The 27,320-nt window shown below is 46.9% G+C and overlaps 1 protein-coding gene across 13 annotated transcripts in view; it reads right to left on the bottom strand.

The window, feature by feature from the left end:
• Window positions 1-27,320, bottom strand: part of FAM178B (family with sequence similarity 178 member B) — a 2,777,737-nt gene that overhangs the window by 1,558,468 nt on the left and 1,191,949 nt on the right. For all 13 annotated transcript variants that reach the window (XM_078666947.1, XM_078666951.1, XM_078666950.1 and 10 more), the window contains one exon: window positions 17,680-17,762. In XM_078666947.1, the coding sequence (XP_078523073.1) occupies window positions 17,680-17,762 (83 nt within the window). The remainder of the gene's footprint in view (window positions 1-17,679; window positions 17,763-27,320) is intronic.

The raw sequence follows: 27,320 nt of genomic DNA, 5'->3' as shown, positions 1-27,320 counted from the left end.
ATGGTTGAGACAACATTTATATTTTAAGTCTGGTGGGTAAATTTGCTGAGGGCAACCAAACCCTATTTCCACTTTTACATTTTTAGGTTGGTCTTCAATACTTGTTTGACCTGTTGACTTGTAACATTTTAAATTCTTTGAAGGAACAATAGCTATTCTCTTTAGTTTTTTTGTTAAGTATTGAACTGCAGAAATAAGTCATTCTGATTGATTGATTGAATAAAATTTATACCGCGCAGAAACAATAACCCGAAGGCATCAAGGCGCCTAACAAATCATAAATGTGAGCACGACACCACTACAGATATGCCTGCACAAAGAGATGCGTTTTCAGAGCGCTTCTAAAAGCCTGAAGAGTGGGTAGGGATCTTATTTCCAGCGGAAGGGCATTCCACCACTTGGGCGCCAAGGTGGAGAACGCCCTGCCGCCCCATTTCGCTCTCCTGATTCGAGGAGTGGATAGAAGAAGTTTGCCAGAGGAGCGTAGATCCCTAGAGGGCATATAGCGGGACAGGATGGATCCTACACCAGTGAGACTATTTTTGGCTAAAGCCCTATATGTCATACATAAGGTCTTGAAGTGGATGCGGTCCTCAACTGGAAGCCAATGCAACAGCTTTCTGGCCGCTGTGGCTGAGGCACGTTTGGGAAGATCCAGGACAAACCTGGCAGCTGCATTCTGGACTATCTGCAAGCGCTGCAGTAAACTCTTGTTCATTCCCGCATACAGCGCATTGCAGTAGTCCAGCCGGGAACCAATGAAGGCAACAGCAAGCTGTTTCCTTGCCTGCAGAGATAAATAATGCCTGATCCTCCTCAGGACATGGATGATGCCCCAGCAGGTGGAGATGGTTCTGCTGACCTGTTTACCCATATTGAGGGCAGAATCAATCATGACCCCAAGATTTTTAGCAGAGGAGGTAGGGGTGGGGCAGACTCCTAATGAGTCTGGCCACCAGCAGGATGACCATACGTCATCTTTCCCTCCAAACACCTTTACCTCCGTCTTCTCTCCATTCAGTTTCAATGAATTAAGAATCATCCATTGACCGACTGCCTCCATACAGGATCTAAAATTGGAGGCAGTCAGCACACTAGACTGGGAGAGAGAGACGAGGATCTGGGTGTCATCCGCATAGGAAACTATCTCCATCCCAAAAGATTTAATGAGCCTGGCAAGTGGGGTCACATAGATGTTAAATAGGGTCGGACTAAGAGCCGACCCCTAGGGGACCCCACATTGCACAGGTAGGGATGGAGATAGATACTCCCCCAACTGCACTCTTTGCACTCGATGATTGAGGAAAGAAGTGAGTAGATCTAGAGCTGCACCTTGCACCCCAATCTCCCTCAGCCGAGTTGTTAATACTGAGGGAGAAAGGGTATCAAAGGCCACCGTCAGATCCAAAAGGATCAGAAGGGTGGTCTGGCCTTCATCAACACGCGTGCAGATATTATCCAACACTATGGTGAGGGCCGGCTCAGTACTGTGTTCCCTCCTGAAACCATGTTGAGAGGAGTCAAGGCAGGCCGAGCTCTCTACAAAAGCAGCAAGATGCATGTTAAGATGTGCTTCTAACATCTTAGCTGGAGCTGGAAGTAATGAAATGGGCCGAAAGTTTTTTAAGATCGAAGGATCCAGGGAGGCCTTTTTTAAAAGAGGTTTTACCACCGCGCTTTTCCATTGGGTGGGGAAGAGGCCATCCCTCATGGCTCTGTTCATAATATCAACCAGGGGGGGCAAAAGAGTTTCCCTGCACTGTTTAAGAATCCTGAGGGGGCATACATCCAAGGGAGAGCCCGATTTAGTTTTATTAAGGAGGCAATCCAAATCCTCTAACGAGAGTGGGGGGAAAGAATCTAGAATTCCCAAAGGGAGATTTTCTGCCGGGGCATGATCCATAGCCCCTAAAGCAGGAAGTCCACTCATAAGAGATTTTTGCAGCTCCAAGGCAGAGTAGATATCTAATATTTTTGCCTGGAAGAAAGAGGCAATGTTGTTACAAAGCTCTTGGGATGCTACTACAGGATCAGGGGTTTGGAGGGTTATAAGGGAGTCCACAACCCTAAAGAGCTCTCTAGGGGAGGACAATGAGGTTGTCAGGGCCGTAAAATGCTCTTGTTTGGCCTTTATAATTTCCGCCTTATACTTCCTCATCAAAGTTTTATGCACTTCCTTATCTTTTAGGTCCCATCCCGAGTGCCAAAGGCGCTCCTGCCTCCTTACTTCCTGTCTCAGGAGTCTAAGGTGTTCCGAATACCAGGGGGCCGAGGGCCTTTTTCTGACTCGGCGACAGGGTTGGAACGGTGCTAGTTCATCCAAAGCCTCAGTCATGGTTCTTTCAAACTGCATGACAGCTGTAGAAACACTTTCTTCTTGAGATAAAAACAAATTGGGTGCCCACGGGGAAATGGAGCTATTTGAAATATCCTTGAAGTTCCTACGAAATTCCTTTTTGCTGGGTATATTTTTGGGCACATCCATGAGCGGACAGACTAGCTCAAATGGAACGGCCAGATGATCGGACCATGACAGCGGAATAGAGTCCTTAATCGTCAACCTCTCGTCGTTGGAAAAGATTCCGTCGAGCGTGTGACCAGCTCGATGAGTGGACCCTTTAACCAGCTGGACAAAGCCGCAGGCTGCCATGGCATCCAACAAGGAGATAGTATCCTTGATGTCGTGCCTCTCTAAATGGAAATTAAAATCTCCCAGAACCGTAAAATCTTTTTGCCCAAAATAAGGTTCTAGGACATGGAGCAGCCGTTGTCCAAAATCAATTCGTGGACCAGGGGGGCGGTATGCCAAAATTCCGTTAAGAAGGGCTCTATGACCACTTCTTATGGAAAAGGAGAGGGCTTGAAAGCTGTCCTTTGGGTCAGAGATAGCAACAATATGGCAGTGGAGATAATCCCTGTAGAGAATTGCTAGTCCTCCTCCCACCCGGCCCAGTCTATCTTGTCGAGCCAAGCAATATCCTTCCGGGATTGCTTCAATAAGATCTGGACCGGAAGATTCCTTTGCCCAGGTTTCCGTAACAAAGACTAGGGATGGCCTCCTATCAGCTACGAATTCCCTGAACAAGATGTTATTTTTAATGAGCGAGCGAGCATTTACGAGGATACAATCTTCCTTCAGTGCACTAACTCTGGGGAAGGTGGGTTGTTTAGGCATATGCCTAGAAGATAGTAAGGTGGAGCTTACCGTGTGTGGGGTCAAGCAACCACACGGTAAAGGGCATAGAAGATCATCAGGTGAACAAGTATGAAAACATGTGCGCCTCGGGGGTTTAAGCTCGAACAGAGTCTGAAAGGTATATCTAAAATGTGGGGGGTCGGAGATTTCAGAGCTAAGCGTCCAGCTGCCCAGCCCGTCCTCAGCGTGGACGGGCGCAGACGGGCTGGACTCTGGCGTGACTCCGGCGCTCACGCAGCGCGCACACGCTGCGCGCCATAATTCTCGATTGAAGTAAGCCTCTAGCCAGTCCACCTGACTGCTAGAGCGCCGATCAGTGCAGCGCTTCCCCAACACCCACCCAAGATGGCGCCCACCTAAATCTGGAAGCGAGGGACCGGCCCGCCAAAGTAGCGGTGAGGGCACAAATTAGAGCGAGGCAATGCGTACGATGCGGACGATGTCAATGCGGGACTAAAACCAGGGGAAAACTAAGTGCAACAGAAATTTAAATAAAAGACCAAAACGGGAAAATTTAAAACACACGAGCGTCCTAGTGCAGGCGTAAATACAGCGGCAATGAGCCTGAGCAGGCTCTGAAATTCTGAAACTGCTAGAATACTTCTAGTATAGTATCCATAGCTGCCAAAAAATAAACTGAAACCAGTTGCAAAATGCTGAGCATTACTCTATGCAAATTGGGCATATGACAAATAAGTCACCCAATTAGACTGTGTAGCATTAATAAAACTTTTTTTTCAAACATTTTATTTCTCTTTTTGCTTGCCCATTAACTTCTGGATGAAAACTAGGGGAGAGAGCTCTAAGGATGCCCAAAGATTTGCATTGATGGGCCCAAAATTTAGATACAAATTGTACATCTCTATCGGAGATTATTTTCTTCGGTAGACCATGAAGTCTAACAATATCAGAAAGTCTTTGTAAAGTAATCAATAGTGACTACATTGACAACATTGCCATTGGATTAGGAATGGTCAACAATGATGGTCAATAATTAAATCTGTCCAAACAAATTCCCAAGGTAAAGTGGGTATTACCTGATCTTGGAAAAAAACAACAGATTTGGCTAAAGTCAAATCTTTTGCTTTGGCACAAATTTCACAAAATGTAACACGGTCCTTGACATCTTTTGCTAAAGCTGGCCACCACAAAATTCTGAAATGGAGTTCAGTAGTGTTTCATTAACCTCTATGTCAATCAAATTTGGAATCGTGATGAATCTGACCAATAATTTTATGAAGCTCTTAAGCAGGGACAAGTAGCTTATCATTTACAAACAAAAGACCATGCTTCGTACTGCCTTCTCAAGAATAAAAGTGACTTTTCTTAATTTGTTCCCTTGCTTGTTCCAAGAAAGTACTGATCACAGTGGTCACACCAATAGTTTCTCAAGGCTGAAGAATACAATCCCGTGAAGGAGATTCTTCAATTTCTAGGTACTTCCAGAACAAACTGTCAACAACCTGGAACATAAGTGATTATGAAGCCACATGGTTAAAAAAATATGCACACACAGCTGGTCAACTGTTTCAATGCTCAGCTTGTTGTAAAACATGAAGATTACAATGGTCTGTTCTGGTTATTACTGCATGAACTGCAACAAGATGAAACTGTCCTTATTCTTTGAAAGCAGATTATATTGCCAGCAGTTCCTTTTCTAAAACAAAGTAATTCGTCTCAGAGGAGCTTAATTTTCGGGAATAGAAGGCTATAGGATGTTCTGCCTGGTTCCTATTTTCCGGTAGGAAGTCAGCTCTTTAAGTGCTGTTTGAGCAATCCGTTTCCACAATAAATTCTTTGGTCCCGATTCACAAAGGTAAGCTTAGACGTTTGTTCTAAACTTAGAACGAACGCCTAAGTATATGAATTTTAGAATTCACGAAGGGCATTTACGACTACTATCTTTATGTCCACACTCGTGCCGGATCTCTGATGCAAGTGTGTACATTGTGAATGTTCTCGTAAATGCCCTTTGTGAATTCCCAAAGTCGATAACTTAAACCTTTGGTCTAAGTTTAGACCACACATCTCAGTTTACCTTTGTGGATTTGTCCCAATTTTTGGATCTGGAGGTATCGGGGGAGAGGGGAGCTTATGTTAACTTTTTCTTTAATACAAAAAAAGCTTTCTGAGTCCATAAAAAAGGTTTCTTTTATTTTAACAAATCTGTGAATTAATTTATTATTTTAGAAACTTTTTTGATACATTTCCTATGTTAATTTGCAAGACTTTGAGTTTCCTTGACTGGCTTATGTTCATCCCAGTCTAGGATTGCCTTGACTTTTTTTGTATCCATAGCAATGCCATCAGCTGAGATTTGAAAGCTCAAAAATTCAACTGAGACTTGATTAAAGAAAATGTTTTCATGTTTCCTTGAAGATGATTTTCTTTTAACCTGTTCCAAACTTATTTGACATCAGTTACATGTTAGACAGGAGTCTTGGAGAAAATGAAGTGCCCAACAATGAGTTTGGCGGTCTTCGAGCGGGCCGTCAGGTTAGCGGCCTGACTCGTCTGCACCCTGCCCTCCAGATAACGCGTTTATTCGTGGACTGGTGGGCGGTGCTTTGGCGGTCCCCCGGTGGTGCCTTTCTAAGGCTCATATCTGAGTCTTAGAAAGGCAGTGCCATGGGATCACCAAAGCACGTTCCTGCACGGCATGGACTGGATGGACTGTATAGCCCATGCCGTGCAGGTACAGGGGATGCATACAGACAGGGGGAACACTTTGTGCCCCCCTGCATGTGCCCTCAGGCCCAGAGGCAAAAGGGGTCCATGTAGGGCCCCCTTAGTTTCCTCACTACCACCCTTTTTCTGGCGGGCTGACTGCCATGAAAAGGGTTGCAGTAAGGGAAACTCCGCAGCGGCATATTGCGGCCTCACACTGCTGAAACACCACCGAGGGACACGGATACATGGCGGTTGCAGCTGTACTTTGGTGGTCAGACCGCCAAACTTGTAATAGGGCGGTCAGACAGCTATGCAGTGGTGCCCGTACCGCTACTGTGGCTATGGTGTCGTAGTTAGGCTCTAAGAGATAATATAGATAAATCTCCATAGTGTGTGTCAGATCTGAAAATACAGAATCCATGAATTGTTGAAAGGGTGTTACACAGGCTGAACTGTATTACCCTATATTCATAGTCGCCTAAAGAAGTTTAACCCATTGCCTGTTTCTAAGGAGAGGCTACACACCCATAATTTAAGTTTATAAAGGTTTCTCCTTCTTTTAAGATTTCTAAAATATCAGAGATCAGCGGAAGAGGATATCAATCTTTAACAGTAACTTGATTCAAACCATGAAAGTCTAAACAAAATCTCACTTCAGAGGATCCATTCTTGGAAGCAAAGAAAAAGCAAGCACCAGTGAGCAATTTAGAGGGAGTAAATAATACATGTTGAAGTTTAGTGTCAAATACCCTTGAAGGACTCTTCTGTCATTCAGAGAATAGGAATACACTTGCCCAAATGGAAAAATAGTGAAGTGTTCAAGATCAATACAACAATCAAATGTCTTTGCAAAGACAAGACTTTAATTTCGTTTTCCTGAGATATCTTTTTGAAGTCCGCATATTCAGCTGGAATAGAATTGACAAGGGCCACAACACCTGTGGGTAAAATAGAAACATACTGCTGCCAGCTGCTGGACTTGATGTGAATGGCAATGGTCGCTGCAATATTAAGACCCAAAGAATAACGTTTTTACCAACCAGCTAATATAGGGGTTATGAATCATTAACTGATTGATTCCCATAATTACTAGATAGCAAGGAGACGTTAACAAGTCAAAAGAGATCTGCTCAGAATGGTTTCTCATATATATAAAGTTATCTTACTGGCCTGTTCATTTACTAAACGAGAATAGACTAAAGTGCTATCAACTGCCTTCCCAATCCTGGAACTTCTTTTTTGCGCAAAGGACTTGTATTTAGATCTGCCCAATTATGTTCATATATATTCCGGATGCAAAATAATTAATGATAGTATAGGAACTTCCTTCTCCTTAATCTCAAAATGTAAAGTTGCTTGGAGAACTATAAAGTTGTAATCTTATTAGTTGATGAGTTTGTGGCAAGTATGAATTTCATAAACGTGCTTCATTACCCTGCCTCACAGCTGAACTTATACATTTTCCGAAGACCTCTTTGGTCTTACAGGACAACTTCCCAACACGTGACCTTTTTGTCAGCAGTATAGACACAAATCACATTTTCTTCTTTCTGACCTTTCCTCTTAGATAAGTGGAAAAAGTAAATCCTAAATACACTAGCACTTTTCTTCAGGGTTAGCTAACTTTTGAAAATTAAGAGAAGAGAACTGTTGAATACTATTAGAAGAAGAAGCTTTTGGATTGGTGAGGTTTCTTTTTTCACTCCCTCTCTCCTAAATTCTAGTGTCAGTCAGTAACGTGATTATAAATAACTCTTGAATGAAGAAAAGTAACACAATATGGGCTAGTAAATCTTTCAGATCTTCTCCCAACCCTTCAGTAAAGATGGAAAAAAGATTAGAAAGCATCCAGTCAGATTCACGAGCCAAAGCCTTAAACCTATTTATGTAAGACTACAAATTCATAGAGCCTTGTTCGATTTCCAAAAGTTCATCTTGAACACTAGGTTTCTGATCACGACGCTCAAAGAATGTCTTAAAGGCCATACTGAAAGGTGAATAATTATCCAATAAAGGACCTCCTTAAGTCACCAAAGGTGAGAGTTAAGCATCACCACTAAATACATTTTAAAGGTAAAATGCACAGAAATGTCCAGAAATTCTTTACGTTTTTGGAGCACTACAATGCAGGGTCCAAAGTGCTGTGCTGCAAGAGCACCTACAAGGATTTTGGAGCATCATTTTCTGAAGTTAACACTTGAACCGGAGTAGTCATGGTATCTACTGTTGCAATCATATCATTTGAGTTAGTACATTCTGGGATGTTGATTAGAATTTTGTGGAAGTATTAATCTGTCACGAACAGGTCTCCATAGTCTTGAAGACGCTTTTTCTTTCTGTTATTTCCGAAATGTTCGACGTCTCTCTCCTTGCTGCTCTGGATCTAGGATTAAATTATCTGGAACTCAGGCATTTTAGAAATGAGCGGCAAAAAGCCCCCGACGAAAACATTTGCAGTAGCAAGAAAAAACCCTAGGTGCAGCAAAGTCAAGGTAAACGGGTGAGGAATGTCTAGTATGCAGACAAAAATAGCAGCCAAACTGTAACAGCTCAAACAGCCCAAAGTAATGTTGCCAAGCACTGAGCCAAAATTTAGGTAGCCATTTATAGCCAAATGTCACAATCTGCTTCAGAAGTACTACCACCCTGATAGTTTGGTAAATTAAACGCTACAATGACAAACAAGTGACTTCTGCCTCAAAGTAAAATCAGGCCTGCAATCATTTACATTCAAACAGCAAGGATCAGGAGCATGCCATCCCCAAACACAACAGCAATGAGGCAAGGGACAACCCCACCCAACCAAATCTCGCCTGACCCCAGAATCGCTGAGGCATAGGGAGATGCCTAGCAGCGGAAACAGGTTCGACTGCAGAAGGAAGACACGGTCGGGAAAAAATGCTAGTAAGTAGCACAACACTATGTCAGATTCCTCCACGTTTCCTCTTGTGTGTCCTTTTACTGGTTGTTCTTTTTTGTCAGTGCACCTCTGACAAGTCCCCTTATTACTTAGAACTAGGACCCATCTTCCCGTAGTCTATCAGAGGCGCACGGCCTAAATAAAAAAAAAATTCCTTTAACAGACATATTGCTTCATGTTGGGTAATGAAAAGTACACGAACTGAAATGTAAATATTACTATGCCCAAAGCCTTAAGTTACTCTGGAAAAGAGTTCCACGGCTGCAACCAGGCCGCACTCTGAATTCCATGGAGGAACAAATGCAGAATACCCGTGGTCCCTGCAGGGGACCCCATATAGGAGGGTAGACCCCGTAGTATGTCCGTGGGGCAGCCGCAAACCATAAGGGGTAGTACCCAGGGAAGGCTTATATGGGAGGTCCGCCCTCCACGCGTCCTCTTTGATGCTGCCCACCACCTAGATAGGTCGTCCGTTCTTCCGCTCCACGTCGCGGTCCGGCCGTAGGCTGCCACCCCCCCATTCCCCCTCCCGGATCGTAGACCGTTTTCATCGTTCATCTTCGTCGAAAAGGTAAGTGGACTCGCCGTGTTTCCCTCGGGCCCGTCCTTGGGTAAAAAACCCAAGTTGTACAGGGCTCCGTGGCCGCGCCACGGGGAAGCACGAAGTCCGTGTCGGGTCAGGTGGAGGCTTGTGTATAATTTTAGTTTCTTATTGTTTAAGTCGCAGGAACATTACAGAATATGCTTTTAAGGCGCATGATCATTGTGCTGTGTTCTTTCGATGGCATTTAACATTGTACGCTACGGCGCTCCGCCCCTACCAATATGGCGCCTGGGGTGGAGCGTGAAAATCAAAGCATCTCGGGTGGGTGTGTACATGCGTACCGGACGTGTACATGCGACCTGCCCGCATTACTATAAGGATCGGGTTACAAAAGGTGGGTTGGGCCGCCCGCTGGGCTGTGTGTCTCAGCCGTGCTGCGTGTTGGGCCGCCCGCGTTGTGGGTGCTCAATCGTGCTGTGGGTTTGGCCGCCCGCAATGGCAGCGATCGTCATACTCACCCGCATTGCCATATACGCTTAAATTGTCAAAGGGCGCGTGGCGAGCGGGTGGCGGCGCTGCGGGCCGCGGTGCTGGCGACTTGGTTTCGGCATCTGGGCAGGGTGGCCTCTCACGCGGGGGACTCTGCCGCGCACCGGGGTACTTCGCCTTCATGGCGCGAGGTGCGTCGCCGTGACTGCATGGTCTCAGGCAGGTTGCCGGCTTCGCATTGCCTGCATGGGCCTGTGAATAGGGCTGGAGCACGGGCAGCCTTGCCGTTGCGTGGCACGTGTCCCGGCCACATAGCGAGCGTGAGCGATAACCAGCAGGCCTTGTAGTAGGTCAGCCTTGTATGCAAGGGGTGGCAGTTTTCAGTAACAAGGAATTAAGTACCAGGTTAAGAATAGCCCCAGCGAAGAGGTATTTATAAAGAAAAGCTACAACAACAGTGATGGGCACAAGGCAGAACTATCAGTCAGAGTCTTATACAGAATGACACCACAGGTTTAAGCTCATTTTGTGGGCCGCGGGTTGCTGTGCCAGCTGGGTAAAGTCTATCTCGTCACAATGTCAAAATGGGGGATTTTAAATGCAGCAGTTTTCGTGCGGAAATGCTTGTAGATTGATAGCCATGGCGTGCCCAATTTAGGTATTCCTTGATTGCCCATAACCGTAATTCGTTATAACTAATGTACCTATCTCACAAGTGATGAGAGGACATAATATGGCATTATCATTTATGTCTAACGCGTTTTTCCTTGTTACAGGCAGGGGTGGGCAAACAACGGAGCAGCGGGAGCACGGTGCCAAGGCACAATTAAAAGGTAAGCCCGAGAGAAGGGGCTGGGGGGGAATCCCCGACGCGGGTCAGGGGGGTAAGGGCGCAGCCCTGGGGGTATCGGTGTTCATGGTCCGGTCCTCCTTGGCCCCCCCCACCCTTCAAGTCTCCTACGCAAGGAATACATTATTGAGTATATTTTATCTCATTAGATACAGGAGTGAGCTCACAGTTAGGATAGGCGGAGGCATGGGCCCTGCCCTGGGGGGACCGGTGTTCATGGTCCAGTCCCCCCCCCTTTTTGGGCCCTCTATATGCCCACAAGACGTTGAATGCATGATTTGACTATAATGTTATTACGTTGAATACAGGAGCGGGCTCATAGTCAGGATTACCGGTCGCATCGCTATCGGAAGGCCAGTTTGACGCTCGTTTTGGCCCGCCAGCGCGCAAGTGCACGAAGTAAGTATACGATAGGCAGGGGGGCAGCGTCAACAAGAGGTGGATGGGTTGTTGGAACCACATCGTACAGCTAGCTTGGGTGGTCACCTTTCATTTTTCTTGCAGGGTTTAAAAGACCGCGCAGGATGTCCGGACGTAAAGCATCTTCGGGAAGAGCGTCAGCTTCGAATGCGCAGGCGACGACCTTTTTGCAACTCGTTAGGGCCAATGGCCTGGCCTGGGCCAATGATCTGCTCAATGCCAGCAACACAGAACACTTGGGTACCATTGACATTACACCCCTGGATGGTGAGGACTCAATGGGGGCAGGACACGCTAGGGTGTCAAAGAGACAGCGGGTTGCCACGAACAAAGAGTCCCCCCCGCGCCAAAAAAGAAGGGTGGCGCAAAAACGACAATCGCAATGGTACACGAGGTACCCGGTCCTTCCGGTATGCACGTCCCCCCACACACTCCGGCGGAATACGCCAGAAAGAGCGATCTTGGTAAGATCATGTCCATGCTGCAACTATTTATGGCGGAAATGAAAGAAAGTGTTGACAACATTAGGGGGGGGGAGGAAACCCTACGAATGTCTGGGGCACCGGGGGCGCAGCTACTAACCCACTTTCAACAGCCTCCCCAGTATCAGGGAATCGCCCTCCGGGGCCCCCATTAGAACAAGATGTAGTTATGGAGCCGGTGGGACCTACCCCAGCCACACCGTTCTCGCTTGTAGCCCTTGAGCCGGTGGGGGCCACCCCAGCCACACCGTCCCCTCCTGCTCCAGCCACACCGCCTTCACCGGCGCCAGCCCCCTTGCCAATAGACGCACCAGCACCGGGACTAGCACCGATAGCACCTGAGTTACCAGCGCAACCTTTGCCTGTTATGCCAACAGCATCGATCACGGTGAACCCCCCACTGGTTGCAACGAGTCCCCCCATGACGCCAGTGTCAGCACCCCTCCCGGAGTTGCCACCTAGTGAAGAGGAGGTGGTGTTGGACGCACCTCTACTGTCAGGGCGCTCTTCTCTGTCCTGGGAGGTCCCTCTGGCAGCAAAAGAACTCATCTGGAAGAGGGAGTTTATCGATATTTTTTCTTTACTCATGTTAGGGCAGCAAGGTACAGATGTGCGCAGGGCGGGGCTGAAAGAGGACGAGAAAAAAGTCAAGTTTCAACCATGGCCTGAAAAATCCATTGACACTTGGTTGGAAGCCTTTGCTATATTATCTTCTGTTATAATGGAAACATTTTCAGACCAGGGACCAGTCCTGGTTCAGTACGGCAGACTAATACATAATGAAGCCAAAAAATGGGGGGGTGTAGGTTGGTTGAACTACGATAGGGAGTTCAGAAAGAAGATGTCCAGGTCCCCTAACATGCGCTGGGATCACAAGGAAGTACAACTTTGGATGGACCACATGGGTTCCAGAGCACTGCAAGGCGCAGCTACAGATAGCAAAGGGCTGGATACAAAGATAGCACCCACTGAAAAGAGCCACACTCAGCAGCAGGCTGACCAAAGCAACCCGCCCTTTCGGGGTGGCCACCGGGGGAGGGGTCAGAAAAGAGGAGGTTGGAAGCCCCAGGCCGGTTCCTGCAGATTATTCAACAATGGGCACTGCCACTGGGGGAATTCCTATAAGTTCACGCACACATGCAGCAATTGTGGAGGGCAACACCAGGCAGGAGCATGTAGGGCGCAAAAAGGGCAGAAGCAGGGTGGACATTACAGAGGGAGGGGGGGCGCTTGGCAGAACAAGTAGCTCTGATGCAGATAGCGACCAGCCCCAACCCCCCCTGTCATTCACTCCCTAGCGCTAGCCTGCTGCAGCACCTCCCCGATTTCTCACGCCACCCCTACACATTCTAGAACAGTGAAAGGGCCCTCACATGTCTGCAGCACCTCCCCGATTTCTCACGCCACCCCTACACATTCTAGAGCAGTGAAAGGGCCCTCACCTGTCAGCTTAGGGCGATTGATTCCCCTGTTGAATAAATACCCCAAGAGAGTGGACGGGAGACTGCTCTTGGGAGGTTTTGCAGAAGGCTTTGTCATACCTTACATAGGGACCCCACGCCCACGGGATGCTGAAAACCTGAAATCAGCCAAAGAGAACCCTGAGGTGGTAAGAGCAAAAGTGTGTAAAGAAATAGAACTGGGCAGAGTGGCGGGGCCGTTCCGGCGACCACCGCTAGCTAATTTTATAGTTTCCCCCCTAGGGATAGTCCCTAAGAAAGAGCCGGGGGCCTTCAGACTGATCCACCACCTGTCTTATCCCGAGGGCGAGTCTGTCAACCACAACTTGGAAGAAGGGGTGTGCTCAGTTTCTTACTGCTCATTTGACATGGCCATGGACTTGGTAAGAAGGGCTGGCAGGGGCGCCTGGCTAGCTAAAGCGGACATAGAGTCGGCCTTCCGCCTCTTACCGGTGCATCCCAGCAGCCAGCATCTACTGGGTTTCAGGTTAGGCCAGTAATACTACTATGACAGGTGCATGCCCATGGGGTGCTCCATCTCATGCGCGTTCTTTGAAGCATTTAGCACCTTCCTCCAGTGGGTGCTGCAAGCTACCGAGGGGGTTGGAAACGTGACACATTACTTAGACGATTTCCTTTTTGTGGGGAGAGAGGACACACAAGATTGTGCGGAAGCGTTAGAGAAATTCGAAAAAGTAGCAGGGCAGTTGGGTGTGCCGTTGGCACCGGGGAAGACAATAGGGCCAGCACAAGTGTTAGTCTTCCTGGGAGTAGAGATCGACACCAAGGCAGGTGAAGCCAGGCTGCCAGCAGAAAAAGTCAGCGAACTAGCGGCCCAGATCAGGACGGTTTTGGAACTAGAAAAAGTTTCTTTGAATGACATACAGACCTTGCATGGAAGAATGAGCTTCGCGACAAATGTGATCCCCGCAGGCAGGGCGTTTGCGCGTAGATTAGCCAAAACAGCTGCCGGGATTAAATGCAGACATCATGAGGTAGAGTTGAGCATGGGTGTCAAAGAAGACCTGAGGTTGTGGGGTGAGTTTCTAGAACAGTTCAATGGCTCTGTGATCTGGAGAGACCCTTGGACTAGCAGCCAGGAACTGACGCTGTTTACTGATGCGTCAGGCAGGGAGGGCTTTGGAGCAATCCTGGACAGAGAGTGGTGCGCAGAGAAATGGCCTAACGCATGGAGGAAGAAAAGGATAACATCTAACATAACGGTTCTAGAACTGTTCCCAAAAGTGGTGGCCTTCCACCTCTGGCCATCTATGCTAACCGCAAAGAGGGTAGTCCTGTGGTCCGATAATCTGGCCGTGGTTCAAGCGATCAACACTCAGTCAGCCAGCTGCGCGCTTGTACTTTGCTTGCTCAGGGAATTAGTGAAGGTATGTCTGTACAACAATGTAGAAAGTAGAGCTAGACACATCCCAGGGACGCATAACACTGCCGCTGACGCTCTCTCACGTTTCCATTGGCAGCGTTTTCGGGAAGCATGGCCCAGAGCGAGGGAGGAGATGACGCCTTTCCCGGCCCCGCTCTGGCACCTGTTGCGGTGGCGCAGCGTATTAGAGAACTAGGCGAACTGTCACTGGCCCCCCGGATGATGAGGAGATACCAGGCGTGCGTGGAGAAATTCTGCGAAATTATGGGACCATGGGAACAAGAGGCTCACTCACGGGAAAACAGGGTTCAAGCATTTATGATATGGGCCAAAGATGGGGGGAAGAGCCACTCATGGATGGCGGGCCACCTGGCGGCCATCGGGCCCCACCCCAAGCTGCTGGGACAACAAGACCCCACCGCATTGTTTACAACCAGGGCAGCACTTAAGGGCTGGGAGAGGATGGTACCCAAATCATTAGACATAAAGGCCCCCATTGATTATGAGACGCTACGAAAGATGTTGGACGCTCTCCCCTCAGTTGCCCATTCGGCATACGAAGCTACGCTTTTCCCTTCGACATTCAGCTTAGCATTCTTTGGGGCATTTAGGATAGGAGAACTGGTAGCACGGTCCAAAAAAGAGGTAAACTCCCGGGCACTGCAAATGAGGGATGTGCGCCTGACAGCTGAGTCAGTGGAGATCCTTTTACGATATTCTAAAACAGACCAGTCGGGCAGGGGGAAAGGTATCTCCCTGCACCGCTTGGGCAACAACAGCTATTGCCCTGTGGCCCTACTTGCCGCATTCCTGTCCTGCCGCCCATGCATAGACGGTTTGTTATTGATACACCTAGACGGCTCCCATGTGACAAAATACCAAGTGGAGCACATAATGCAGGGGTGCCTTTTCCTGTCGGGCTACACAAAGGATGGGGCCAAGTACAGCTCTCACTCCTTCAGAATAGGGGACGCCACCACCGCTTACAGGGAAAGCCTGTCAGCTGAAGCAATAAAAAAGGTGGGGCGGTGGGACTCCAATTGCTACAAAACGTATGTGAGGCCAGTGAGGGCCATATGCCCGTCTATCAGAAGTGTCACAGGGAGCAATTAGGCGGGGAGGGATGGGAAAGTGTACATCTCCCCCCTTTAACTGTACAAAGTTTTGAAGTGTGGAAATACAATGCCACTGTTGCGTGGTCAATTTCTCTATTGTTTTGGAAGTGTGCAATAAACAAAAGAAACCAAGAAACCGCATGGTAAAAGTGCGCTATATAAATGTTTTTAAATTCAAATTCAAATTCAAATTCAAATTCAAATTCAAATTCAAATTAAATTCAATTCAAAAGACTTACAACCATTGTGTCTCATTTCAGGAACTGAGGTGTGGGTGATGGGTCACTCTTATATCTCATGAATGGCACGATGGGTGGATGCAGTCACCTGGAAGCATGGCTTTAGCAACATTAATATATCTTGGTTCGGCATCCCCGGAATGCGCTGGGCTGAACTACTGGGAACGATACATAGGGCTTTGAAGGAGAGTAGACGACAGCCAAATATCATAGTGGTACACCTGGGGGGGAATGAATTGGTAACATTAGGCAAAAGACGTCTGTTGGACGCAATGAGAGGAGACCTTAGCACTCTGAGCGGCGAGCTGGGAGCATGTAGCTTATGGTGGTCTGACATAACGCCTAGACCCATCTGGCGAGATCTCAGGAGGCGCTAGAAGTTACCCGCAGGCGCGTAAACGCAGCCATGCGTAAATTCACGGAGATGTGAGGTTTGGGCTTCATAAGACACGGCTTGCTGCATTCGAAATCCACTGGCTGCTGGGAATCTGATGGGGTGCACTGGTCCAAGGTCGGTAGGGTGATATTCCTCCTAGACTTAGGGGAAGCTCTTGAATTAGCGGGGTGCAAATAGAGGAGAAATAAGGGCTAAGTGGTGGGGGCTCTGGGCGCAGTGGTCGCCACAACTAGGGCTGTGGAGGATTTACAGGGCGATCCCTATACAAGACAGGCGCAGGAACTGGACTTGAAGCCTCCAGTGCAAAGCGCACCGTGCAGAGTCAGACATACTCCAAGGGTTCCTTCTTGGGAACTTGGGGTACAACGGCGCCCCGTTAGTCCTTAGGGCTGTTGTAAGCCTGAGCAACCGGGGGCTTGCCATATAGCGCTCCGCCCGTCTGAGGAAGGTGTGAGTTAACTCTCCCTTGTTCAGGGGGAGGAGTGGGTGGACGATAGGTCTACCGGTGGGACGAGTTATTCTCCCAGGTTTTACACCGGGCTATGGCCGCTGGTGTTTCTTTGGCTCATCTTCAGGTACCCTGCAATGAGGGGTTGCGGGGCAGACGGGGTCGCCTGTAAGTTAACCCACCTTTTTTATTTGTACAACAAATAAACCTGCAGCTTCTTTACTCCACTAACTTGTCTGTGTGTATTTTGTGGGGTTCTGGGGCTGTGGGTGGCGGTGTACCGATGGAAATACTATGGGGATGGCACGTAGAAATACAGACTTATAGGTGCTTCACATGCTGCTCAAAGACAGGATTCTCTTCTTGAGTTGTTTTCTGAGCAAGTGATCATTTTCTATAGTGGGTAGGTAGAGAAAAAGAATAAAGGAATGGGTTTCAGAGCACATCCAATTTATTGCCTGGGTTTTAAGCTAACATGAGGACGGACGTTCTAATTATAATACTGCCTGAACTGAATGCCACACATTTATATAATTGTGAGTTTTATATAGTGCTAGCTAGACCGCAAGGTATCAGAGCGCCTTACAGCAGTAAATGTTTATATCAAAGATTACAAGTCTATACAGAGCATCTGAGTCAGTGCGCTCCACAACAGTAAACGTTCAAAACAGCGACAACAAGCATATACAGACCAGCTAAATCACATCAGATCCATGCAATTAATCTGGGACACCACATTTACAAACAAAAGAAGCGTACACATTCCCACTGCTTCACAAAACCTTCAATGCAAAACATGCCAGGATTGACAGAACTGTGGAAGCATAGATGTGCTGTGCTCATTCTGTTATTTAACTGCAAGTAACAATTTCATTTCCAAGGTTCCGAGAGTGACATTGTTCCAAACTACCACTACTAGGTGTATGCGATTTAATGTTCCTGTTGTCGTAAGTGTCAGGTGATTCCAACTCTGATAAGAAGGATTGATTCGAGCATGTGTATGTAGGAAAATGACACTATTTTTAAATCTTGAGTGGAAAACTGATAGACGGTCAAGGCTCTCACCCGTTCACCTTCTCCTGCAGCAGGTGCTCCAAACTGTTGTTAAATTCTTCCGAGGCATGGTTGATTGTGATAGGGGCTAAACACTGGGAAGAGAAGGCAGAAGAGTTACTAGTTGTGTGCTTGATTTCACGGTGCGCTCTCACACTGTCGAACGTTCTAGTGCTCTGTCCACAACTGAAGACTCACCAGCTGCACATTCTTGTGTCAGCCTTACACACCCTAGGATTCCCTCTTGCAAACTCACACTCTGCATCCTCTGGCATCCTGAGCTTACACACGCAGGCAATCCTCCACCAGAACCATAATCCTGTGAACATTTTATCCCTTGTGCTTAAAGTTCCAGCGCACCCTCTCCTGTCGATCCACTCAGTACACTGTCTAGAAGCCTGAACTCACACACAGACAGCCGTCTCCAGCAGACCCATACTTTACCCTCTAGTGCCAAATGATCAAGTACCTTTGGGGTCTTCGCTTGAAGACCAATAATTGACATTCGCTTGTGCCTTTGCTCAGAGTTACAGAGTTCTTTCCTATATATTTACACTCTGCATCTTATAGTGAGTGCATTGTGGTGACAGTGAAGACTATTGGGGCAAAAGTGCCACTCGACCGTGAACTGTGCAGTCCCTGAAACCCTTTTATTTCTTTTTTCTGACCTACCATCTTTCATGCCTAGTGGACTTGGGGCTGGATGTATCCAGCATTTTTCAAGGTCGCAAATAGCCCAATTTGCAGAATTGGGCTGTTTCCGACTAGAAAAATGCATTTTGGTATGTAACATTCCCAAATTGCGAATCAGTAACATCAAACTTGGAATTGCAAATACATACCGCTTCGGAATTAGGAATGGGCATCTTTAGGGCGTTTAGTCCGAATACCGAATCGCAGTGGTATGTAAGAATGTTTAGCGACCGAAATGTGGTTGCTAAATATTCACATTTTACCACCTACTTCAAGTAGATGGTAGCCCATTCGCAAATGGGGAAGGGTCTCCAAGGGAACCCTTCCCCTTTGTGAAAATTCATATAAACGTTTTTTAAGAGCAGGCAATGGTTTCACAGACCACTGTCTGCTCTTAAATTATGAAAAGAAATCGTTCATTTTTCTTTTCTAAAAAAAAATTTAAGCTTTATTTAAAAGCAATCACAGACATGTTGGTATACTGACCCCAGTAGGCCACCATCCCTGTGATTTTAGCTATTTCTTATGGGACGCTAATTGCGAGCTACCTCCTTAATATTCACGATTTGTGACCCACTAGGAAATGCTAAATGAAACTCTATGGCTTTCATACATTTGGAATAGCGATTACTTAATTGCGATTCTCATAAAATCCTAATGAGGTAATCGCTATTCCTAATATTGAAACATTCGGCCCGTTATTCTTTTAGTACACATTGCCTGTGATGGTTACCACTTGCAGAATTGTAGACTATGCTCTACTAGGGATTCACAATGCTTTCAAGGCTGGCTACTGCATTTTCACTAGTCTATAGTGAGACAGAGGTTTGGTAGCTGTTGGAAATGGATTACAGGGGTTCAGGACATTTTCAACCTGCATCTGGAAAAGGATTCCTTTTAACATTTGATTAGTTTCTCATTAGTGGGATTAGGGGTGCAACTAAACTCAAAGTTCTGGGGTGGTGGGCTGACGCTTCGAACAGTGGATGAAAATACATCATTAGGGCCTGTTGTACGACGGTACAACGCTGGTAAATACATCGCTTGCCTTTGCCTCGCATTTTTAAGCATGCATGTTTTTTCCGCGATTATGCATTTACATCGCATGCCAATACCACATATTGTTTTTAGATTTAAAAACAATGTATTTGTGGGGGGAGACCCCACCCACCCACCCAACTTACCTTAAATGTGTGATAATGGCATGCAATGTAAATGCATAATTGCGGTAAAAATATGTGTGCTAAAAAATCCGTGGCAAAGGCATGCGATGTATTTACCTCGTTGTAAAGGCTGTTTCCCATTAGGGCTGAGAGAATGATTACTAGCGTTTGGGCTCTCTTCACTTTTTGGTGCAATACATAACCTGGGAAGTTAATTACATGGAGTATATTTGGAGATCAGTGGACTTAGAAGCAAATTGTAAAATATTTCTCAGAATAACATGATTTAATATTACTTACCTTGGTTTTGGAGTTCTTCCTCAAGGAATTTTAGCACAATAAATGGAAAATGTTTTATTTTAAAATACATTGAGCCGTACATGCCAACCCTCCAGATTCAGACGTCAGACTACCGATTTCAAGGCTAGTTTCCCGCTTAATGATTCCTGCATGCAAAAACCCTATTCCTCTGAGGGCTTCTGCTGAAAGGGCTTTGTATTGTGTAACTCGGAGTATGCACTGCCAGTAACCTGCTCCTGAAGGTCAGTGCACAACACTTGCATTACTTTCTGTCAGCCATAGCGCTTTCTCCGTGCTTCTGATGGGTAAGAAAAACAAGCATTGAAAATGCAATAGGTCTCGCAATAGAAGAGTTTGACCTTTTTCGTTTTGCAAATGGATGAGTGGCGTTGCGTGGATGAGTGGCGTTGCGTGGATGAGTGGCGTTGCGTGGATGAGTGGCGTTGCGTGGATGAGTGGCGTGTGTGAGTGGCGTTGCGTGTGTGAGTGGCGTTGCATGTGTGAGTGCCGTTGCGTGTGTGAGTGGCGTTGCGTGTGTGAGTGGCGTTGCGTGTGTGAGTGGCGTTGTGTCGATGAGTGGCGTTGCGTCGATGAGTGGCGTTGCGTGTGTGAGTGGCGTTGCGTGTGTGAGTGGCGTTGCGTGTGTGAGTGGCGTTGCGTGTGTGAGTGGCGTTGCGTGTGTCAGTGACGTTGCGTGTGTGAGTGGCGTTGCGTGTGTGAGTGGCGTTGCGTGTGTGAGTGGCATTGCGTGTGTGAGTGGCGTTGCGTGTGTGAGTGGCGTTGCGTGTGTGAGTGGCGTTGCGTGTGTGAGTGGCGTTGCGTGGATGAGTGAGGTTGCGTGGATGAGTGGGGTTGGAATGCAATATGTCTCGCATTAGAAAAGTTGTAGTTATTGGTCTAGTAAATGACATATATTATTTATTTGTTGGTTGTTAAAATTGCTAAATTGATGGCTTTGTCATTTACAATGCCAATAGTTATAACTTTCGCGAATGTGACACCTATAGCATTTGGAATCCAACATGTTTTGTATTTACGTGACTTATATGGCAGCTCTGGGCGTTATGCCACATCTCTAGAGAGCAGGAGAGTGCAGCAGGGGAGAGAAGCACAGCAATGCAATAGGTTTCGCATTATGAAAGTTTGAGCTATTGGTATTGTAAAGGACACATTTTTTATGTATGTGCTTGTTTTGAAAATAGCGTAATTAATAGCTTTGTTTTTAACAATGCCAATAGTTTTATCTTCCGCAAATGTGACACCTATTGTAACACAATATGTGTTGTGAGGGTGAGTGAGGGTGAGGGTGAGGTGTTGAGGGTGAGTGAGGGTAAGGTGTTGAGGGTGAGTGAGGGTGAGGAGTTGAGGGTGAGTGTGAGGGTGAGTGAGGGTGAGGGTGAGGTGTTGAGTGTGAGGCGTTGAGGGTGAGTGAGGGTGAGGGTGAGTGAGGGTGAGGGTGAGGGGTTGAGGGTGAGTGAGGGTGAGTGAGAGTGAGTGAGAGTGAGGGGTTGAGGGTGAGGTGTTGAGGGTGAGTGAGGGTGAGGGTGAGGTGTTGAGGGTGAGTGAGGGTGAGTGAGGGTGAGTGAGGGTGAGTGAGGGTGAGTGAGGGTGAGGGTGAGGGTGAGTGAGGGTGAGGTGTTGAGGGTGAGTGAGGGTGAGGGTGAGTGAGGGTGAGGGTGAGTGAGGGTGAGGGTGAGTGAGGGTGAGGATGAGGGTGAGGGTGAGGGTGAGGAGTTGAGGGTGAGTGAGGGTGAGGGTGATGAGGGTGAGGGGTTGAGGGTGAGTGAGGGTGAGGCATTGAGGGTGGGTGAGGGTGTGGGTGAGTGAGGGTGAGGGGTTGAGGGTGAGTGAGGGTGAGGGTGAGTGAGGGTGAGGGTGAGGAGTTTAGGGTGTGGTGTTGAGGGTGAGTGAGGGTGAGGGTGAGTGAGGGTGAGGGTGAGTGAGAATGAGTGAGAGTGAGGTGTTGAGGGTGAGGTGTTGAGGGTGAGTGAGGGTGAGTGAGGGTGAGGTGTTGAGGGTGAGTGAGGGTGAGGTGTTGAGGGTGAGTGAGGGTGAGGGTGAGTGAGGGTGAAGGTGAGTGAGGGTGAGGTGTTGAGGGTGAGTGAGGGTGAGGGTGAGGGATTATTGAGGGTGAGTGAGGGTGAGGGTAAGTGAGGGTGAGTGAGGGTGAGGGGTTGAGGATGAGGAGTTGAGGGTGAGTGAGGGTGAGGGTGAGTGAGGCTGTGGGGTTGAGGGTGAGTGAGGGTGAGGTGTTGAGGGTGAGTGAGGGTGAGGGTGAGTGACGGTGAGGCGTTGAGGGTGAGTGAGGGTGAGGGTGAGTGAGGGTGAGGGTGAGGAGTTGAGGGTGAGTGAGGGTGAGGGTGAGTGAGGGTGAGGGTGAGGTGTTGAGGGTGAGTGAGGGTGAGTGAGAGTGAGGGTGAGTGAGGGGTTGAGGGTGAGGAGTTGAGGGTGAGTGAGGGTGAGGGTGAGGTGTTGAGGGTGAGTGAGGGTAAGGGTGAGTGAGGGTGAAGGTGAGTGAGGGTGAGCCGTTGATGGTGAGTGAGGGTGAGGGTGAGTGAGGGTGAGTGAGGGTGAGGGTGAGGGTGAGTGAGGGTGAGTGTGAGTGAGGGTGAGGGGTTGAGGATGAGGTGTTGAGGGTGAGTGAGGGTGAGGGTGAGTGAGGGTGAGGAGTTGAGGGTGAGTGAGGGTGAGGGGTTGAGGGTGAGTGAGGGTGTGGGTGAGTGACGGTGAGGCGTTGAGGGTGAGCGAGGGTGAGCGAGGGTGAGGGTGAGTGAGGGTGAGGGTGTTGTGAGGGTGAGGGTGTTGAGGGTGGGTGAGGGCGAGGGTGTAAGGGTGAGTGAAGGGGTGTGAGGGTGAGGGTGTGTGAGGGTGTGTGCGGTTGAGGGCATGTGAGGGTGAGGGTGTGAGTGTTGTGAGGGGTGAGGGTAAGTGAGGGGGTGATGGTGTGTGAGGGTGAGGGGATGAGGGTGTGAGGGTGAGGGTGTGAGGGTGAGTGTGAGGGTGAGTGAGGGTGGCTGAGGGTCAGGGTGTGAGGGTTATTGAGAATGTGTGTGGGTGTGTGAGGATGTGTGAGAGTGTGTGAGGGCGGGTGTGTGTGAGGGTGGGGGTGTGTGAGGGTGGGGGCATGTGAGGGTGTGTGGTTGAGGTCATGAGGGTGAGTGAGGGTGTGTGAGGGTGTGAGGGTGAGTGAGGATGTGTGAGGTTGAGGGTGTGAAGGTGTGTGAGGGAGGGTGGGGGTGGGTGAGGGTGTGTGAGTGTGAGGGTGTGTGAGGGTGTGTGTGTGAGGGTTAGTGAGGGTGAGTGTGTTGTAAGGGTGGGGGGGTGAGGGTGGGTGTGAGTGAGGGTGTGTGAGGGTGAGGGTGTGTGAGGGTGTTTGTGTGTTGTGTATTTGTGTGATTGTGGTGTGTGTGCTTGTGTGTGTGTGTAGTTGTTGGTGTATCTTTGTTCTATTATATGTTTTGGAAATGTTAAATAGCAGAAGTGTGACTGTCCCATAATTATATTTACGTATTTAAGTTATTGCGTTCTAGTTTTTTTTTGGAATCCCGTACTATTTTGATTGACGTCCCTGTCAGCCAATGAGATTTCAAAATCCTCTCACCTTGCGTAACAATTTACTCGCGTCTAATTGGAAATCCCCATATTGTTGAAAGCGGGTCCCGTGTAAGGAGTGTTGGCTTCGTTGTCTGTTCCGTGCATCGTTCGACAGGTAAGATGTTTTTTGTTGTTTGTTTTGTGTGTGTATAGTGGTATGAATTAATCGATTTGTTGTTTCCTATTTGTTTTATTTGCATAGTAGTGTCTTTGTTTTGCAACGAAGGATGATTATTTTTAATTGTCGGCTCTTTATGTATGTAATGCATTGTATCCTATTGTTCAGATCTAATTTTTAAAATCTTTGCTTTTGGTTAGTAGTTGTGTTCATAATTAGAGCAGTGTTTTTTTTGTGTAATTGTGTAGTATGTTGTATATCTGCGTGAATATTTTCTATTGTTTCAACTCTACGTTCTGTTATTTCAGTTATTATTAAATGTATGTTTGTATAGCTTTTTATTTTGATGTGTATGTAAATTTCGTGCTGTGGTTTGTGATACTTCCTCTTCGTTAATAATCAATGCAATGTCTCCGCTTTGTGTTACGATGTATTTTTAAAGCAATATTGTCTTCTTATATATGCTTTCTCCATGTTGCTATCAGAATTCTGACTTATGTCCACATTACTGTAGAGTAGCGAATTTTTTTTTGTTGTATATTTGATGTAATTTCGTTTGAATAAATGCTCGTGTTATATGCGTACGGCTTTTTGTGTAACTCTTGACAATTGTGTTTAATCCGTCCCATTCCCCGGGTGAATAATGCTTATTTATTCCCCCAATAAAAAGTAGGCTGTTTCACATTTGTGTTTGTACATCCTCGTCCTCGCTTCCTGCCAGATATTTTTTCGTTGTTTTGTTGGTGTTATATTGTCCGAATCATTTTTGTTTTGTGACCTGAAGCCTGATAAACATCTTTGCATGCTGTTGCTCACATTTGGGAAGTAGATTTTGTGTGTAACGTATCTGATGCACGACTCCGTTGACCCCCTTTGTTTTTAATTTCGTCCTAAAAGTTGTTTATGTCTCAGAAAATGGCATAAAAGTTATCAATTTGTTAAATGCACAATCATTTTTTTTAATAGGGTGGAATAGGAGGCTATTTTTTGAGTCTTTACTTATATTATGTTTTGTTTAGTTTAATTTGATTGTTTATTTGGCTGGTGGATTAGGATGGCGTATTTTTCCTTTGGATTTTGTTTTCCAGGATGTATTTCTGTTGCGTATCTTGAGGGTGTATTTGGAGGGTGAATTTGGCTGTTAGTTTATTAGGGTGGATTAGGACTCTGGATTTCTATGTTGGAGTTAGAGTGTGGATTAGGATGGTTTATTTCTATTCTTCCTTTGGATGCTGTATTTGTGTGTGTGTGTGTGAGGGTGAGTGAGGGTGTGTGAAGCTGAGGGTGTGTGACGGTGTGTGAGGGTGTGTGAGCGTCAGTGAGTGTGTTTGCTGGTGAGTGAGGGAGTGTGTGTGTGTGGGTGTGTTACGGTGTGAGGGAGAAGTTCTGTGAAGGTTACTTAGGGAGTGTGAGGGTGTGTGAGTGGGTGAGTAGGAGAGTTAGGTGTTGTGAGGGCGACTGAGTGTTCTTGAGGTTGAAGGGATGAGGGTAAAATTGTGTGAGGGTGAGGTGTGCGGTGTAGTTAGTGTGAGAGTTAATAGAGTGGTGTGAAGGTGTGTGAGTGTTAGGGTGTGTGAGGGTGTGTGAGGGTGAGTGAGGGAGTATGAGGGAATGAGTGCGTGATGTTGAGAGTAAGATTGTGTGACGGTGTGTGTTTCTCCAAATATGTGTGTGTGGGTGATGTAATGAGTGTAAGGGTGTCTGAGGGTGAGGGGTGTTGATGGTGAGAGTGTGTGAGAGTGTGGGAGGGTGAGTGAGGGTGTGTGAGGGTGTGCGAGCATGTGGTGAGGTGGTGTGAGGGTGAGGGTGTGTGAGGGTGTGTGAGGGTGAGGGTGTGTGAGGGTGAGGGTGTGTAAGGGTGAGGGTGTGTAAGGGTGAGGGTGTGTGAGGGTGAGAGGTGTGTGAGAGGTGTGTGAGGGTGAGAGTGTTGTGAGGGTGAGAGTGTTGTGAGGGTGAGTGAGGGTGAGGGTGTGAGGGTTAGTGAGGGTGTGTGAGGGTGATGGTGTGAGGGTGAAGGGTGAGTGAGGGTGTGAGGGTCAGTGAGGGTGAGGGTGAGTGAGGGTGGGGGTGAGGATGAGTGAGGGTGGGTGTGAGGGTGATGTTGTGTGAGGGTCATTGAGGGTGTGTGAAGGTGTGTGAGAGTTTTTGGGTGTGAGGCTGATGTTCTGAGTGTGTGTATGTTAATAAGAATGTAGTAATATGTGTTGTGTGGAAAAAAGCGTGATCGACCTTCCCTTTGTCAGTGTCCTGCCTTATGTGTAATTTTTTCTCTAATTTAACTGTGTGTGTGTTTAAATTAATGTGTGGTGTTAGGTGTGTTTTTTGTGTCAGTGGAGTCCCGTATTAATAGTATTATGTTTAAAATGGCCGACGCAACGCGTCACCTCGACGTTGCCTACGTTAGCGTTCTAGTTTTTTTGGTGTTGTGAGTGTTTACGTTCCCTTGACGTTTATTTTTAGCCAATCGGAATGCGACGTTTTTGACGTTGCATTCTGATTTGCTTACGTCAACGGTGGAATTCCCCAGAAGATCGAGAATGTTGAATCGCGGAAGGCGTGTTCTTGTTCTTGTGCTGTTGCTGCGTCGTTTGACAGGTAAGAATGTATTCCTAATTTTTTTTATAAGTAATGTAATGTAGTATCTATAGTATGTTTAACTTAACAAATGAATAGGAGTGTATTTTTATAAATGTTGACATTGTATGTTTCCGATCGCAATATTTCTAAATGAATATTATGTAATGTAAATTAAAGTCTTGTTTTTATTCTTCGATATGTAATGTATATTTTTTCTTAAAGTGTTATGTAATGTATTTTTAGCTGGTGTTTGTTATTTGACGTACAAGAGCTGTTCTTTGAGTTTCTAAGTACTATTTTCGCCATGAATATTGTACACTTCAAAAGTATTAATGTTGTGACGCGTTGTTTCTGAAGCTAAGAGACCTATGTAATGTTTATTGATGCTGTTAGCGCTGAATCCAAGTTGCGTAATATGTTTCTTATATTTGATGTAATTCCGTGTGAATAACTGCTATTGTTATATGCGTACGGCTTTTTGTGTAACTCTTGACCATTGTGTTTAATCCGTCCCATTCCCCGGATGAATAGTGCTTGTTTATTGCCCCAATAAAAAGTTGGCTGTTTCACTTTTGTGTTTGTACATCCTCGTCCTCGCTTCCTGCAACATATTTTTCGTTGTTTTGTTGGTGTAATATTGTACGAATTATTTTTGCTTTTTGGCCTGAAGCCTGATCAACATCCTTGCATGCTGTAGCTCACTTTTGGGAAGTATATTTTGTGTGTAACGTATCTGATGCACTACTCCGTAGACCCCCTTATTTTTTTTTTCCGTCCTAAAAGTTGTTTATGTCTCTGAAAATGGCATAACATTCATAAATTTGCAGAGTGGGTGAATGATGCAGAGTGGGTGAATGATGCAGAGTGGGTGAATGATGCAGAGTGGGTGACTGAAGCAGAGTGGGTGACTGAAGCAGAGTGGGTGACTGAAGCAGAGTGGGTGACTGATGCAGAGTGGGTGAAAGATGCAGAGTGGGTGAAAGATGCAGAGTGGGTGAAAGATGCAGAGTGGGTGAAAGATGCAGAGTGGGTGAAAGATGCAGAGTGGGTGAAAGATGCAGATTGGATGAAAGATGCAGAGTGGGTGAAAGATGCAGAGTGGGTGAAAGATGCAGAGTGGGTGAAAGATGCTTAGTGGGCGAAAGATGCTTAGTGGGTGAAAGATGCTTAGTGGGTGAAAGATGCTTAGTGGGTGAAAGATGCAGAGT

This window comes from Lissotriton helveticus, chromosome 11 (genome assembly GCF_964261635.1).
Source record: "Lissotriton helveticus chromosome 11, aLisHel1.1, whole genome shotgun sequence".
In the NCBI taxonomy this organism is placed as follows: domain Eukaryota; kingdom Metazoa; phylum Chordata; class Amphibia; order Caudata; family Salamandridae; genus Lissotriton; species Lissotriton helveticus.
The sequence above is the reverse complement of the archived record's forward strand: the minus strand, read 5'-3'. Positions and strand labels throughout refer to the sequence as shown.